This window comes from Lepidochelys kempii, chromosome 4 (genome assembly GCF_965140265.1).
Source record: "Lepidochelys kempii isolate rLepKem1 chromosome 4, rLepKem1.hap2, whole genome shotgun sequence".
NCBI lineage: Eukaryota > Metazoa > Chordata > Testudines > Cheloniidae > Lepidochelys > Lepidochelys kempii.
This window is the reverse complement of record NC_133259.1, coordinates 79772992-79791096: the sequence shown is the minus strand read 5'-3', so window position 1 is coordinate 79791096 and position 18105 is coordinate 79772992. Positions and strand designations below refer to the sequence as shown.

The 18105-nt window shown below is 42.1% G+C and overlaps 1 protein-coding gene across 1 annotated transcript in view; it reads left to right on the top strand.

The window, feature by feature from the left end:
* Nucleotides 1–18105, top strand: part of LOC140910980 (EF-hand calcium-binding domain-containing protein 6-like) — a 91234-nt gene that overhangs the window by 23152 nt on the left and 49977 nt on the right. Inside the window, exons 10-11 of the mRNA XM_073343190.1 lie at nucleotides 1668–1775; nucleotides 3656–3721. Of these exons, the coding sequence (XP_073199291.1) occupies nucleotides 1668–1775; nucleotides 3656–3721 (174 nt within the window). The remainder of the gene's footprint in view (nucleotides 1–1667; nucleotides 1776–3655; nucleotides 3722–18105) is intronic.

Here is an 18105-nt window from a genome sequence, read left to right as displayed (position 1 = left end):
AATGTGAACAGAAAAGTAACAGACCATGAGTAAATTAATTATTTCACCATCCTATTTAATGAAATACTTACTCCATTGAAATGAAGTTTATTTTTCAGAAATAGACAATACCATTTTCCTTTTCAAATCTTCATATTTTTAAAATGTCTTTAATACCATTTTGTATTTACAACAAAATAATGTGGCCAACGCTGTCGTTACTGTTTTTTGTTATTTGCTAAGCACCAGTAATATGCTTGATGCTGTGCAAGACAGCCTGTGGCCCAGAGATGTTACAAGCTAAAATATAAACAAATCAGACCAGGTGTATTGGAGACCCACAGGAAGTTAATTCAGATTTTATTCTGGATTTTTATCATCATCATGTGGAACTATTACTGTTCTCATTGGTTACGAACACTTGGGCCTTTGGTCCTTGCATCAGATTCATCTGAAGTTTGTATAAATTCTTAGAAAGATACTGTCATGTTCTGTTGCTCAGAGCAAAATTCTGGTGTGTCTTGTGCTGGAGCACTGGCTGGGGGAAGAGGACAGGTGACCCTATTCTCCTCTAGTGCATCTGTGCAGAAGCAGGACAGAAGACACCTCGTATTTCCATGAGCAGTTGAAGGAGTTGGCTGGCATATCTGGAGGCACTCCATAGCCCTAAGCTGGTGTGGTGTACTAGAATGGGAGCATTGCACAGAGCCTGAGCCCTTGCACAGGTGCACACCCTGTCAGCAGGCATTGAGAGAAGTGCATGTGACTCTGGTTTGGAACAGCAGTAGGGGACATAGCTGAGCACCCTGGGTTGATCCAAAGCCCATGGAAATAAATGGAAAAACTCTCTCTGATGTCAGTCGGGTTTGGCTTAAGCCCATTGTACTAATCCTATTTTGCTCTGCTTTAGCATAATGACTTCAGGGCTCTTTGCTTAGCCATCATCACTAACCTACCTAAGAATGCACATCATAATAGTAAGGCCAGGATTTGGCCTTAATATTTTTCTCTTAAAACATGATTGTCGTGTATAACTTTTGTAATTGTTATCTTGCTTTCTGTTCCTCAGTCATCCCGACCAGGCCGCAGAGGCTTTTGGTGTCACTAAAAGAAGCTCTGTGTTAGCATGATTTAGAGAGCCTGCAGGGGGTGCAGGAATGCCTGAGCACAGAGGAGTATCTTATCTTCTTCTTCTTCTCAGACCAACATCTAGAAATAACATTCCAACAGACCATCCATTGGTGGTCTGTTGCTGGTGGTGTCCTAGTAATGGTAGCCTGTAAGCTGTAGAATGGAATTATTGTAAAGCATACCAAAGGTGTGTTTGTAGTGATTCATATCCACAGCCAGTTCCTGAACAATAGCACAGATCAAACCTTCTAGCCATAATGTGTATGGAGAGGTGGGGGCTAGTACATTATTTTTGAAAGCGTGGTTATACTTTGGAAAGTGACTGTAGTTATGGCACTGTGTTGTTCCATGTTTATTCTCTCTCGGCACCTTCCAGAGCTAGGAGCTGGCTAGCCAGCGAGCATTTCAGTTCCATTGAATCTGGATTTTTGGGTGGAACACTATTTTGTCAGAAAACTCTTGACTAGCTGTAGCTGCAGCACAAGAATATCAATAGAATAGAGAAGGTATGTGTGATTTCTGTATTAATCCTTGCTTTTAAATTGCATCCTTTGTAGATTTCATCGTGAAGGGAGCATCAGCCCAGCTTCCACTCTGACTGCAATTGAAGCCAAGTTGTCAAATTTGTTTCAGTCTGATTTCCTTTCACTCTTGGCCACATTCCAGTAAGGGTCTGATCAAATTTTTTCTTGTTATTTTTATGACCAATTGTGAGCTAGAACTGTTGAAGGTGCTAAAATAGAGAGAATCCATGAACACTGGAAATACAAATTTAGAATGAAAGAGAAGGAGTTTTTACAGGAGACAATGTTTTAGGCCCTGATCCTGCAATATGCAGGGGTGCAATTGTGTGGATCCCCCTGCAGGGTTATTGATGTTGCATAGGTTGATATCTGCAGTGGGGTTCTGTACAGATAAGATCCCTTTGCAGGCCTGGAGCCTTAGCAAGGGTTCCAGATGCTAATCAAGATCTCATTAAAAGCATCCGTATTATTGAGAAAGTGGCATCATCACCGACCTCCTTTTCAAAGAAGTGTGCCTGATTGTAAAGAAATGACCACTCTTAGTTTATTTCATTAAAACATATATTTTTTAGGCATTTGCGGGCCCCTAGTAGACCTTTCTGCCTCGTAGTGAGAGTTGCCCCATAGGGCCTAACCCTGCAAAGAGCAGGGTGCCCTCAGTCCCCATGAGAGCAGGCAAAACTGAAGTGCCAGATCCTCAGCCCCACTTTGTCACCTTTGCCTGCTCCTGCAGGGTAAAGATGACAGAAAGGTGGCTTAAATAGCCAGTTGAGGATGCTCCTTATGGAGGTGAACCCCTGGGTGGTATAGAACTGGGGAAGCTGGCTATGCATCACCCACTCCTGGCACCCCCACTGTACGGTGTGTGGCTGGAGTGCTCTGTGTTATGAAGAGCTTTGCTCATTACTCCCTCAAGCTGCTAGAACTTGTGCTGGTGGCACCTAGTGTCAAGGAAGGTGCTGGAAAACCACCTATGCCCACTCTCTCCTTAGCTGCATGAGGCTGTGGTGTCACTTGGGATTTGCCCACAGTTACAAATAGATCCCAGGCCCTGTGTTTATTACTGCAGGAGCTCAGCTAGAAACTGGGACTCTCTGTGGTACAGGCCTTGCCTTGAGGGAGCTGATGGATTTGTTTTTAGTCACAGACAGACCGTTAAAATCACTGTTTAGCCTGTAACTCTTGCCAGTTTGCCTTTTAAATGATTCACTGGTGTGTTCAGTCAGCGCGTTCTGTTAAGATGCAAGTCATTGAAGGTTTCCGACTGATATGCCATACACCGGGGTAATCAATAGACAGACTACGGGCCAAACCTGGACAGCCAGATGTTTTTGAACCCCAAAATCTTTTTATTTACTTATTATTATCATTATTGTTGTTTTTTATTTTCTGTGGAGTCTGACCCTTGACTATACCTTGACCATGAAATTTGGACCTTGACAAAAAATAATTGACTGCCCCTCAGCTCTCAAGGAATTCCCCAATGCATAGTCAGACTAGTCCAACTTTGCTGGAGACAGGATTTAGGGCAGTGACCACTTTTCATGTATAGCTGAGGTAAAGGAAGTAGGAATTCTCCCTTACAGCCTCACATAGGGAGTAGTCTCCCTGGTGCCTGCACCCTCCCTGACCAATGGATTCAAGAATCAGCAAATTTGCTGGTTTTTTTCATTTGCCAGCTGACCCACTGTCTGCTCTCTGTGTAGCAGCTGTGCATAAAGTAACCCCTGGAAAGATGAACTCCTCAAATCATACCCCATTTGTGCACAGTGCAGCCAGACCACTTCTCCTGTGGCAGGGCCTTGTACACTTGTGGAAGAAGGGCAGGGTGCGCACAAGGTACGTAACATAGAAGAAACCTTGGAATGGTATTGGGCTGTCTATCTGAGTCATGAAATGTGGGCCAAAATGATCTTATAGTTGTGTCCTTTCACTAATCTAGGGCTCACTTGTTTTCACCATGCAGGATAATATGTTTTCTGAACATCATTGTGTCTGATCCCTTTTTCTGTATTTCTCAGAAAAATTGACAGGTTGGAGAGAGAGGTCATTAGTCAGCAGGAGTTTCAAGCAGCAATTGAGAGCAGGTAAGAATGAGTTTCTTTTGTTCCCTTCATTTATGATCATGAAGTTGTTGTACACAAGTTTTAATTTCATAGGGATGTTTCTTTAACACTCAGCTTTTCACATTGCCTGCCACTGCATGTGTCCGTGTCATGAACACATGGCATTTCAGTGTCGGTGAGGCCATGTGAAATGACCAAAGGCGTTGAGGAGGAAGGGAAATAATGGGGTTTTTTTGAGTCACCTTTTTCTCTTCAAACTACAGTTGTGTGAAAAGAGCAGTTTGAATCTTCTTAAGATAAAAAAAGGGGGTGTTACATAAAAAATAACTGGCTCTGACTCTCCATTGGTTTTATGCCAGTGCAACCCTGGGTTTTCAATGGAGTGGAACCACTTTAAAATTGGTGTAATGGAGCAGAGAATCAGGCCCTCTCAGTGCCTTACATCAATTAAAACTGATAAATGACAAAACAAAGGCCTGATCCTGCAAGGTCCTAATCACCTTCAGTTCGCACTGAAGTCAGTGTGAGTGAGGTACTTGGCTTCTCACAGGTTCAGGCTTTAACAGAACGTAACAGAATCTCCAACCCGTAAAATAAAATCACTCCCAAACTTGGCCAAACAAACATGCCCTCTGCCTTGAAATGATCACTTTCCGTTCATAGTGTATTGAAAACCTAGACCAGGTGGTTTGTTGTTGATTATCCCTTGATCATATTTGACCATTCTTAGATACCATGGTTTCTCCCTTAGTTCTACTTATTTGCTTCTAAATTAAATTCCGCTATCATTGGGTATATGGTCTGCTTCTTCTAAACAAAATGGTGGAAGGGGAAAGTTTATATGAAAAACAAAATGGCTAGTCTTTGGTTTGCTGAAGATGTGCTGCATGATTCTCTCATTGGGACAGGACTGGCACCACACTACAAAAAGAGTCATGACCGTGGACAGAAAATTAATGTGGGCTGATAGATAAAAATTGACTGTGCATCTCAATTCAATGCAAGTAGCAGTTTTCTTGCTGTGTGGTTCCTGTTTCCACCTTGTACTGGCAGCAAGGCTACCTATTTATATTCCATTTCACTAGGTTTTTATACTGTGTCCAGCTCCAATATAATATTTCTGCTTCACCATAATTACCTTTGAAAAATGAACCACAATAACGAGTTATATGTGCAAACGTTTCAATTTGATTTTTTTAAAGCAAGTTTTGTTAATGTTGAAACATCTTTGCCACTAGATGGCGGAGTGCCCTTTGTTTAGGGCAAGCCATCAGTCTTGCTTGCAGATGTTTGGCTGGATTCAGTGTTCCTTATCTATGCTCAATCAGGCAAAATTTCCACTGATTGGTTTGAGTGAAGAGAGGGTAAAGAGTACTGTCAGTAAGTGTATAGCTCTTCATCTGCGCTAACATGTATTTTTACCTTAAATATTCCCGAGCACAATAGATATTTTAACTAAATTCAGCTTATAAAAGGACATGAGATAGAGTTTGTCAAAGATAATAAAGTATAAACAGAAGAAAAGCTTTCAGAGTAGCAGCCGTGTTAGTCTGTATTCACAAAAAGAAAAGGAGTACTTGTGGCACCTTAGAGACTAACCAATTTATTTGAGGATAAGCTTTCGTGAGCTACAGCTCACTTCATTGGATGCATTCATGGAACATACAGTGGGGAGATTTATAGACCTAGAGAACATGAACAATGGGTGTTACCATACACACTGTAAAGAGAATGATCAGGTAAGGTGAGCTATTACCAGCAGGAGAGCGGCGGGGGTGGGGTGGGGGAATTTTTTGTAGTGATAATCAAGGTGGGCCATTTCCAGCAGTGGACAATGTCTGAGGAACAGTATGGGGTGGGGAAAAATAAACATGGGGGGAAATAGTTTCACTTTGTGTAATGACCCATCCACTCCCAGTCTTTATTCAAGCCTAAGTTAATTGTATCCAGTTTGCAAATTAATTCCAATTCAGCAGTCTCTTGTTGGAGTCTGTTTTTGAAGTTTTTTTTTGTTGAAGAATTGCCACTTTTAGGTCTGTAATCGAGGGACCAAATAGATTGAAGTGTTCTCTGACTGGTTTTTGAATGTTATAGTACTTCATGTCTGATTTGTGTCCATTTATTCTTTTACGTAGAGACTGTCCAGTTTGACCAATGTACATGGCAGAGGGGCATTGCTGGCACATGATGGCATATATCACATTGGTAGATATGCAGGTGAACGAGCCGTTGATAGTGTGGCTGATGTGATTAGGCCCTATGATGGTATCCCCTGAATAGATATGTGGACACAGTTGGCAACGGGCTTTGTTGCAAGGATAGGTTCCTGGGTTAGTGTTTTTCTTGTGTGGTGTGTGGTTGCTGGTGAGTATTTGCTTCAGGTTGGGGGGCTGTCTGTAAGCAAGGACTGGGCTGTCTCCCAAGATCTGTGAGAGTGACGGGTCATCCTTCAGGATAGGTTGTAGATCCTTGATGATGCGCTGGAGAGGTTTTAGTTGGGGGCTGAAGGTGATGGCTAGTGGCGTTCGGTTGTTTTCTTTGTTGGGCCTGTCCTGTAGTAGGTAACTTCTGGGTACTCTTCTGGCTCTGTCAATCTGTTTCTTCACTTCAGCAGATGGGTATTGTAGTTGTAAGAATGCTTGATAGAGATCTTGTAGGTGTTTGTCTCTGTCTGAGGGGTTGGAGCAAATGCGGTTGTATCGTAGAGCTTGGCTGTAGACAATGGATCATGTGCTGTGGTCTGGATGAAAGTTGGAGGCATGTAGGTAGGAATAGCGGTCAGTAGGTTTCCAGTATAGGGTGGTGTTTATGTGACCATCGCTTATTAGCACCTTGGTGTCCAGAAGGTGGATCTCTTGTGTGGACTGGTCCAGGCTGAGGTTGATGGTGGGATGGGAATTGTTGAAATCATGGTGGAATTCCTCAAGGGCTTCTTTTCCATGGGTCCAGATGATGAAGATGTCATCAATGTAGCGCAAGTAGAGTAGGGTCATTAAAGGATGAGAGCTGAGGAAGCGTTGTTCTAAGTCAGCCATAAAAATGTTGGCATACTGTGGGGCCATGCGGGTACCCATAGCAGTGCCGCTGATTTGAAGGTATACATTGTCCTCAAATGTGAAATAGTTATGGGTGAGGACAAAGTCACAAAGTTCAGCCACCAGGTTTGCCGTGACATTATCGGGGATAGTGTTCCTGACGGCTTGTAGTCCAACTTTGTGTGGAATGTTGGTGTAGAGGGCTTCTACATCCATAGTGGCTAGGACGGTGTTTTCAGGAAGATCACCGATGGATTGTAGTTTCCTCAGGAAGTCAGTGGTGTCTCAAAGATAGCAGATAGAATTTAAACACACACTTTACTTCTCTGCAAAAGAAAAAGGACACTAAACTATCTAAACTACTACATGCCACAAGGGGCCACAACAGTGGTTCCCTTAACCCACCCAGCAATATTGTTAATCTATCCAACTATACTCTTAGGACAGATTCTTCTGCTGGGCTATCTCGGGGCCTCTCCTTCTGCCCCTCCACCCGCACGAACATGATACAGTTCTGTGGTGACCTAGAATCCTGTTTTCGACATCTCCGACTCAAGGAATATTTCCAACACACCTCTGAACAACATACTAACCCACAGAGACCTTCCTACCAAGACTACAAAAAGAAGGATTCTGGGTGGACTCCTCCTGAAGGATGAAACAACAGACTGGACTTCTACATAGAGTGCTTCCGCCGACATGCACGGGCTGAAATTGTGGAAAAGCAGCATCACTTGCCCCATAACCTCAGCCATGCAGAACACAATGCCATCCACAGCCTCAGAAACAACTCTGACATCATAATCAAAAAGGTTGACAAAGGAGGTGCTGTTGTCATCATGAATAGGTTGGAATATGAACAAGAGGCTGCTAGGCAGCTCTCCAACACCACTTTCTACAAGCCATTACCCTCTGATCCCACTGAGGGTTATCAAAAGAAACTTCACCATTTGCTCAAGAAACTCCCTGAAAAAGCACAAGAACAAATCCTCACAGACACACCCCTGGAACTCCAACCAGGGGTATTCTATCTGCTATCCAAGATCCATAAACCTGGAAATCCTGGATGCCCCATCATCTCAGGCATTGGCACCCTGACAGCAGGATTGTCTGGCTGTGTAGACTCTCTCCTCAGGCCTTACGCTACCAGCACTCCCAGCTATCTTCGAGACACCACTGACTTCCTGAGGAAACTACAATCCATCGGAGGTCTTCCTGAAAACACCATCCTGGCCACTATGGATGCAGAAGCCCTCTATACCAACATTCCACACAAAGATGGACTACAAGCCGTCAGGAACAGTATCCCCAATAATATCACGGCAAACCTGGTGGCTGAACTATGTGACTTTGTCCTCACCCATAACTTTTTCACATCTGGGGACAATGTATACCTTCAAATCAGCGGCACTGCTATGGGTACCCGCATGGCCCCACAGTATGCCAACATTTTTATGGCTGATTTAGAACAAAGCTTCCTCAGCTCTCATCCCCTAATGCCCCTACTCTATTTGCGCTACATTGATGACATCTTCATCATCTGGACCCATGCAGAAGAAGCCCTTGAGGAATTCCACCATGATTTCAACAATTCCCATCCCACCATTAATCTCAGCCTGGACCCATCCACACAAGAGATCCACTTCTGGATCCATTCTGACTGCAACTAAACCGCAAGTCAGTTGCTGCGATTTCTTCAGAGAATCTTTGCCCCGGTGCACAACCCACACACACACTACACCAAATCCTGAAATACTTGATCAAGCCTTCAGATAAACAGGAGAGAAGAATTTTGAGTACTGGGCTGAGTGAAGACTTATGAATTTGGCCCAGGATACTTTATGCTGGCAATTTCTGCTCAGTCTAAAGACCCTGTTAGCATCTCAAAAGAGGCAATGGGTCTGATTCTCCATTTGGTCACATCAGTTTCACCTGACTGTACCTCCACTGATTTCAGTGGGGTAGCACTGGTGCAAAACTGGTATAATCATGTGGAGAATCAGGCCCCAAGACCTTACATTTATGTTGCAGTTATTATGGAGTCTCAAGGCTGTTAAGGAGTAGGAAGGATTCCTCATCGCCTTGTGACTCATGTATAGCTGTGCAAAGTGGATGTAAAACATCTCCAAATGAACTGGGAGCATTACATGTCTACTGTGACTGACTCTGGCCAGGTGTAAATGGCTGCACTGTGATTTTTGTAGGCATCATATTTTTAATTGTTGAAACTGTAACTGAATGGGAATCGAGGGTGAAATACAGACAAAATTGAAGTCTGTGTGAGTTTTGCCATTGACTTTAGTAGGACCAGGATTTCACCTCTATGTTGTGCTATGTAGACAATCTTGACTAGAAATTTCTAAACTTTTGTACTTGTATGTTTTTGGAAGTCTGATGCTTAAGTACCAAAGAGTTGGGTCCCTTAAAAAGCATGTGTAAAAATTAACAAAGATTTCATCTGGGCATGTAATATTCCAAATACAGCTGTTCAAAAAACAGGAAAATGATTTCAGAAAGATTTCAATGTTTTGAAATATCTCTTTTGCAGGGTTTAAAATGGACCCATTTCCCATTTTTTACTAAACTTTTCATGATATTTTAACCATTTTTAAACAATATTTAATCAAACTTTCTAACAAAATCATGATCAACATGTTCAATTTACCAAAATCCAGGGGATTTTTCTTTTTATTGAAAATTACGTTTTTGGTAGATGAAAAAATTTGATAATAATTTAAAAATGATTTTGATTTTTTTAAAAGTGTGGTAGAAAAAACTGTAAAAAAACAAATTCAGTAACTTCAACTCTTTTTGAAAATGTTTTGTTTGAGAAGAGAGGCTATTTTTTGACAAATAAATTTTTCATGCAAAAAGTTTTGACCTGCTCTGATTGTCAGTGATTGTGTGACTGTTGTGCTCTGTCCCTCCCTGTCTTCTCCCCACAAGCTGAAGTTGCCCAAGCTTTCTGTTGAGGCACTTCTCCATGAGCATTTTGAATACACAAAATTTTGGAAGATGAAAACGTGCTCTAAGCAGATATCACAAGCCATCCTGGAAAAACTCTTTTGAGGCCTCAAAACTCTGCAAAGTGTCATTTTCTGAGGATTTGAAAAATCACCTGAACATAATTAGCCAAAAAATTGCACTAAATTTTATAAACCATGTAAGTAATTTTGCTCCATCACATTCATCATTCTTTTTTTAATGTTGGTCTATATTAAATTATACAAAGGCAAATCCTGTTATAATGGGTGAGGGGGAAAGCTGGGTAGCATTGCATGGTGAGTTGCACTGTAAAACATTTGTGGTGCCAAGGAGTTCCTTCTATTGCAGGTTACAATATCATCCATGGGGCTGTCTCCTCATATTGTGCAAGGCTGTTTGCTGCTTCTTTTTTCAGGAGCAGCCTGCTCATAGTAATTGCTACCAGCTTGATCTTGTTAGGTATGGCAGCATACATGCTTGTTGGATCATGATTGGGGCCTTTAGGCATCACTGATGTGTAAATAATTCATAATAATTTTGTCCCAGCCCTGCCCATGTTCCTGGAAACCCACACCCTTTGTGGGAATGGCACACATTTGTTCTCATTGGCTGGATGTACCCACTAGCATAGTCAATTGTGCCAAGGTGAAATTCTTTCTTTCAGGCTGCCTGCATCACATGCGCTTTGGCTGTTGGGCTGGTTTTTTGCTTGTTATATTTTCTGCCTTGTACACCTGCAAGCTTAAGTCCATATTATATAATACTCCTGCCTCTCACTAGCATAAATAAAGTAAGGTAAATTATTTAATTTTTCCAATCCTTTTCCAGAGAAAACACTTTTCACAGGACAAAATCCTTTCCCTTGCTTCTCTTTTGTGTGGCTCCTCAGCGTTGCTATCTGTGAGCATACCACTTGTTTCCTAATTACTTACTTATTTATCCCATAACTACAATGTATTCCTAGGTCTAACTGTTAAAACCCCACCCAAACCCTCTGCTATTGCTTCTCCAGGTTAGGGGAAATAGTCCCTGCTGCAAGCTTCAGCTAGCAAACCCGGAAATTCTTCCTGGTTTTGGAAATTGTTCCTTAAGAGAATTCTACTCTCCACAAATATTTCTCATTCCTTTTGAGAACATGTTTTCCTGCCTCCCTTTTCACCCGGGGACTATTGTGGGGTGCATTTCCACCCGTGGCACCCTTGGTGGGGGCCAGTTCAGCTCTCAGGGCCTCAAGTGTACTCTAAATCATGCTGATTAGTAACTGCCCCCAACTGGCCTTTCTGCCCGCTGGGGATCTCAGGGGCACAGCAGTGGTCCAGCCACTCACTCTCCCTGGTTGCATCCCAGATACTCTCCCTATGCGGGGCCTGTGAAGGAGGATGACAGAGTCATTTCTGCCAGTTCTACAGCATCCAGGGTTTCCTCTGAGCGAATCCCCTTCTGGCCTATTAAGCTGGCTTTCCACTTGCTTTGTGCTGCTGGAGCAGCTCAAAAGAGATGGAATGGGGGCTCAAGATCTGGCCCTGTACTTTCAGTGACTAATGTGTGATTCCCATTAGTAAGTTTACTGCTATCATTTTAAAATGAAACTGAACCCATTCTTATTAGAGGCTGCTTTGAACTATAAAGGACTTTGTAAAGCTTCCCAGGTGCTCTTGAGAGGGCACTGCATAAGGGGGGTGTGTGTGTGTGTTTGCCCTTTTTTCTGTTTGTGAATTACTCACAAATTGAATGATTTAAAAAAAACTGATATGTTCATTATTCCAAATTATTCTGTGAATGGTTTTATGTGAACACATCTGGAGGTCAGACTAGATGGCCATGAGGATCCCTTCTGGCCTTAATATTGATAACTTTTATCCTGTCAATAAGCCTGCAAACTGTTGGTTTACCAGCAGGAGAGTGGGGTGGGAGGAGGTATTGTTTCATGGTCTCTGTGTATATAATGTCTTCTGCAGTTTCCACAGTATGCATCCGATGAAGTGAGCTGTAGCTCACGAAAGCTTATGCTCAAATAAATTGGTTAGTCTCTAAGGTGCCACAGGTACTCCTTTTCTTTTTGCAAACTGTTGGTTGTGACTGTACATTAGAAGAGTACTCACTGTGTTGATTAGTCTCCTGGTATCATTCATGCTCCTTGGTTGAATGACTGAAACTTTGATAAGCCGAAGAAGGGCTTGAACAAGCCACTTTTGGTTTGCACCTTGTGAGTGAATCCATAGTTGCCAAGTAATCACAAGGTTTTTATTCTCTGCAAATGTTTGGTGAGCAAACATGTACGTGTCTGAATATCTGGAGCGGGGACTGATAGAAACATCAGTGAAGCAAGTGTTTTAATTTGGAATTTTCCTTTCTTGTTAAAATAAAAATCAGATGAGGAGTCCCAGGGGAATCCCCTTCTCTCGCAAAGTTTCTAATGGTTTTTGCAGAGAACAATGAGCCTCTAGGGATTTGGGTTTGAAACTGAGACAGGAACACAACAGAAACAAATCTGATGGTCTTTTATTTAGCGTCAAAATACAATAGTCTCTGTGAGCCCCATCACCTCCCCCCTGCCCAACACTATTGTATACTAAGCTAAATGTTTATATTCCTTCCAATGGGGATACAAAGGGACTCTAAATCCTCCCATCTTCATTCCTTTCTTTTCACACTGCTTCACTGGAATGCATTTTTCATTGCTTTCGTTACTATTAATTAATAAAAATAAGATACTTGTACTGTAGTGAACGGTTCAAATGTAATTGTAATCTGATTATAGCATTTCTGTCCTGCTCTACAGCTGTTACCTGTTACAGAAGTAAGGGAGACTCTCTGAATTCAAGAACACATTCCAGCTTGTTCACTCCCTTCTATTCTGTTTAGATCCCCCAGGACTGATTTATAATCCTCCCTGAAACAGAAACAAAACAAACCTGATTCTAATTTAGGACTAGATTCTGGTTGCATCATATGGATGTGCTTGGGAGGGGGTGGGTGTACAAGGTGATTCTCACCCACCTTGCACATGCAACAATTATCTAGACTGTTGGTACTTGCAGTCACTGAGCACAAGGGATTATGTTTGTGCCACTCAGTGAATGCTCTTAAGTTTTACGTGTGTGCAAGTTCATTTGTTTTTTTTAAATAGATGGTAGCGTTTCTATAAATATTTTATTTTTTAAGCTTGTGCGCTATGGCTAGTCCTAAAATCAGTCCATTTTCTGAAATATCAAGCACCATAGAGCAGCTGAAAGATCTAAGCTTTGTGAAGCTATATATATATATGTGTGTGTTTGTGTAGCTGTATTGTGTTTATATATAGCCTATTTTTATATATATAGGCAATATAAGCACAATACAGCAATTGTGATAAAACAATATAATCACAATACAGCTACACTCATACCAAAAAGGGAGGACTAATGGGGGCCAGAGCTACTGCTCATCCCAGAGAGGGCGTGACTTGATCATCCTTCACACTGGCTAACAGCTGGAGGCTGACACATAGGAGAGTGCGTGCTGCCATCTTTTAAATGATGTTGTAGTGCTGCTTTGGAGCCTGCTTCCCTTACCCTGATGAAAGTTTGTATGCCTGTGTCTCATGTAAAGCAGAAAGCCTCCAGTGGCTGGTGCTTGGGCATTGGGCCTCTGTACCACCACCACCCCCCGCATCTCCAGCCACTACACCCTGCTTTCTTCCGCTGCTGCTCATATGCTGCATCTCCAGACATTCCCCTCTTGCAGCTCATCACTGACTCTCAAAGCCCCAACAGAACCCTCAGTCTCTGAACTGAGTCGTAGGCCATTCACATTAAAATTTAGGATATGTCTACCCAGCATCTGGAAGGTGTAATTCTTCGAGTGCTTGCTCATGTCCATTCCATGTTAGATGTGTGTGCTTGCCACATACACCAGTGCTGGAAGTTTTTCCCTCCGTGGTATCCGTAGGGGACTGGCTGTGGCGCTCCCTGGAGTGGCGTGTACATGCTGTAGTATAAGGGGCACCGCTGGCTTCATTCAATGTGTCGCACAAACATTTTTGCCTGTAAAATAGTTGTATATCATTAGGTTACCCTTAGTTAGTTCTAGTTAGTTGGTCCCAGACGGGACTCAGCCTAAGGATGGGCATGCCCCAGTCTCCAGGGTTTAAGCCATGCGATCATTGTAAGTGACCTATGCCCATCAGAGAGGTGTTTGAAGTGTGCTTTCCCAGGGCTGGTAAGTTCAGACCCAACTATATTGTTTCCCAAAATTATTGGGAATCTATTCTTTAGTATATCCTTAGATAACTAAGAATGTTTATAGATGGGCAAAATAACTTTGTTTCAGAACAGATGGATCTGTTGGTTATTAATAAATAACCAGCCAGTTTGTTGTTGGAAAAGTAAGCAACCATAACTACCCTATGAAACTGAAGAAAATATTTAAATCTGTTACTTAAAATAAGTCATTTAAGGAGCTGTCTTGAGATAGACCATTTAACCAATATTAAGAAGAATCTTAATTCCAATAAAATTCCACTGTTTCTCTATTTACTGTTGTTTACCTCTGTCTGCTCTGCGGGAATACATGGTCTAAGCCAGTGGTCCCCAACCTTTCTTGTGGGAATAGCATATTCCCCAGACTGTAGTGGGCGCCAGACAAAATGCTGCTGCCGAAAAGCGGCAGCGGCAAGAAGCGTCGCCACCAAAATGCCACCGAGAAATGACAACGTTTCTCGGCGGCATTTTGGCGGCGGGGTGTCCTGCAGGCGCACCGCGTTGGGGACCCCTAGTCCAAGCACTTAATGATTAACAGGAAAAACTGTTAGTCTTTTAAATTACAACAGTATTTAAACATTCCAACAAAATAATTACAAGAATTTTAAATCTAATCCTTTGGCAATGTTTTAGTTAACTACCTCTCACAAATCCATGTTGCAGTCTTGGGGAGGTTTCCTTGAGTTTTTTTCTTGAGACTTCTGTTTTCTCTTATCTTTTATCTGTCGGCTTGCTTGTAGAAATGGCCAGGATGAGTTGTGAAGTGATTGCTGTCTAAGCAGAGTAGAAGGCAGTGTGAGTGTGCGGTGCTCACCTTATTTTCATTAAATTATAGGGAATTACACCTTCTTCATGCTTGTTTAGATTCAAATTGGTGGTTGTTGTCACTCTTTCATTGGCTCCATGCCTCTACGGTTTGCTTAGGTGACACTTTCAGCTCCTGAATATGCAGTCTGTTTAATGAATATGCAATATTTCTTCAATTGCCTTTGTTTTTCTTGTGGCAGGAAAGATCCAGAGTGTTAAAACTAACTTTAAAAGTTTTCTTTTTATTCAGTCCATTTTCTGCGATTTTTTTTAAACATCTATGAATGTTTGACAGGAACTGAAATTCTGTTTTTGAAAAGTCCAAACATTCCTGTTTACAAGAGTCTTTAATTCTCAAAACAGTCTTATAAAATTAAACAACTCTTAGAAAGTTTTAGCCTAAGTTCTTGACTCTACCTGACAATTTTAGAAACAAAGATTTTCTTGTCTTCCTGCTTTTAGGAGAGAGGGTTTGCTTGCATGACACCAGTGATTGATTAATTCCCCATTAATATAAATATTCTATATTTAAATAGCTTCTTACATTACTAATTAGTCTAGCATTTAATGACGTTGCTATAGTTGTACGTAACACATCTTACTATTCATATAACAATAATATCAGACAGTTTTATTAAATGAAGGTTTATATTTAGATACAAAATATTTGCAAATATAAATACTGAAAGAAGCTTATGCCACCTTAAGCATTTGAGATACAACAAAGGTTTTCACCTTTAAGTGGAAATATGAGTTGGAAGTAACCAGTATCTTTTGTAAGACAAAGGAAAGATTAAAGGAACTTTGCAACAACTAAACAGGTGACACAAGCCTTCAAGTATTTCAGTCTGTAAACACCACAGAAGGAGAGGAATTGGTTAATGTGGTATGTTGGGGAATAACTAAAAGCAATGGGATGAAATTAAGAATGGAAAAGTTTAGGCTATCAGGAAAAACTTCTGCAACCTAAAACATCTCGTTGGCAGGAACAAACTGATAAGTGAAGTGTAGTCGCTTCAGTCATTTAAAACTAGGCTGGATAAAGCACTATAAATGTACTATAAGGAACACTGCTTATAAGCGGAGAGAGATAGTAAATACACTAACAGGTCTTTTTCTTGTTCAGATTCTTCAGGTTTGTCTAAACACAGAAGTTGCACTGGTTCAACTAAAGATGTGATGTTGAACCAGAGCAGTTCTATATGGAGACCCTTACATCTGTTTAAACCTAACCTATATCAGTTTAGATCATGCCCTGCACAGCCTCTCTGCCAGCTGGAGATTGGTAGAGTGCAGTACACTCCAGCCATGCCCCCTCTCTTTGAATAGATCCTATCCGCTCTCCTGCGAGACTTGTATCACCAGACCTGCTCCTGGCTTGTGGATTTGCTGGAGCCTTGCACAGGAATGACTAAACTATATATGGTGTTGAATCAGGCTCTAACTCAGGGATGATTCATTACTTTATAATTTCCCCTGGACCTCTCTGTTAACAAGTCTCTCGTATTTTTTATCAGCTTCTATCTAAATGGGCGTAGCCCTCTGGCTAACAGATACCTGTTTCTCAAGCCCTGCCCGTTGCACCTGCCTTTGAAAATATGCCCCAGAGAATTCAGTGATTCATCTGTTGTGCAGTGCTGCTGTGTGTTACTAAATGTGGCTGCATTTGAGTGCTGAATGATGTGATCCCTGCGTTTACTGGGTTTGTATCCATTGGTTAAGTTTGTAAAGCATTAATGATTCTTTTGGGATGAAAGGTACAATATTGTAATTTAGCACAGTTTGGTATACGCAAAACGCCCACTTCAATAAAGTCTCTTTCCATTTCCACACCAAAAGGCATAATGGATGTAATGTAGTCACAGCATGTTCCCTGAAATCCTTGGATCAGTAATATTAAAATTCCAGAGACCTATTTAATAAGCGACACAATGTCAGAATACTATGTTGATGTAGAATCACTACACCTCTTTCGCATTTCTCGCTTTCTCCAGACCTTTCTCTTTTATATTTCCTTAATTCTCAGATGTAGTCAGTAAGGCAGGAGGATAAGGCACATTTCAGAAATCTGCATAGCCCCATCTTCCTCCTCCAGTGTCACACACAGCACATCATACCTTCATCAGAACAAAAATCCTGGACCCATCAGTAGGCCAGATGTTCAGGACCAGCTCCTTTGCGTCCAGTCATGTTTGGGAAACTTGGAGCTATTCTAAGTTGCTTGCAACAGGAGGAACTCTGGAGACTTTGATTTCACAGTTCATCTGAAGACATGGATACAGATCTTTTGTGTATGTCCCTGGTGGTTGTTTGTCCGGTCCAGAAATCTTCCAAAGATATTTTTGTGCCAACTCCAGTAGTAAGAACAGCCATACTGGGTTAGACCAATGGTCCATCTAGCCCAGTATCTTGTCTTCCAACAGTGGCCAGTGCCAGGTGCTTCAGAGGGAATGAACAGAACAGGTAATCATCAAGTCATCCACCCGTCAATATCCCCCAGTCTTTGATACTTTACCCAGTATACACTATTCTGATCTCAATTACATCAGCCTAAATTCAGGGTAACTCTACTGGTATCAGGAGTATTATTTTGGATAGCTGGCCTGTTTCTTCAAGGCCTTTCAGACCTTCAACCTGTGTAAACTGTTGTAGCTCAATTGACGTCAGTTTTCACCATCTGAGGATCTGGCCCTATGGTTGCATCTCGTGTACCGTGGTGTCCCCACCCAATGGTTCAACAATGTGAGAGGGCCAGTCTTTCACCCCTACAGCCAGTGCTTACTTTGTGCTAGGGTTTGCCAGGGCTGAGCCCCAGCACCTCTAGGCTTGCTGCATCAGTTATGACGTTAAAAAAATTGCTTGAGCCCCAGCACATCTTTCATTATGAATTTAAGCACTGCCTACAGGCCTGGTTGTCTAGAGAGCTGGAAGGAAATCCTACTGCCACTTCCTGCTGCCAGCTCTCCTCTGATTGCTCGAGGGGATGGCATTCCAGTAGGGACACAGCAGGCTGAGAGTCTGGGCTCAGGACTGGGGGCAGCCTGTCTGGAGGTGACTATGAACTTGCACTATACTGCACTGCACATGAGGATCAACCAGAGCCAAAAGTGAAGGAGGTGCCGCTGATTGATGACTGAGGGACTGAAGTTCCAGGGGCTCTTGGATGTTTGTTTGCTGACAAAGGGGCTGGACTGATTTCTGGATGAATCTCTGCCTCCCCAAAGTTGGACGTTTCCACACCCCAAGACAAGGGATGGGAGTTTGGCACTAACTACCATAGGAGATAACCCCCACCACAGCAGTAGTTTACACTTGTGGGTGTAAAACATTATCATTC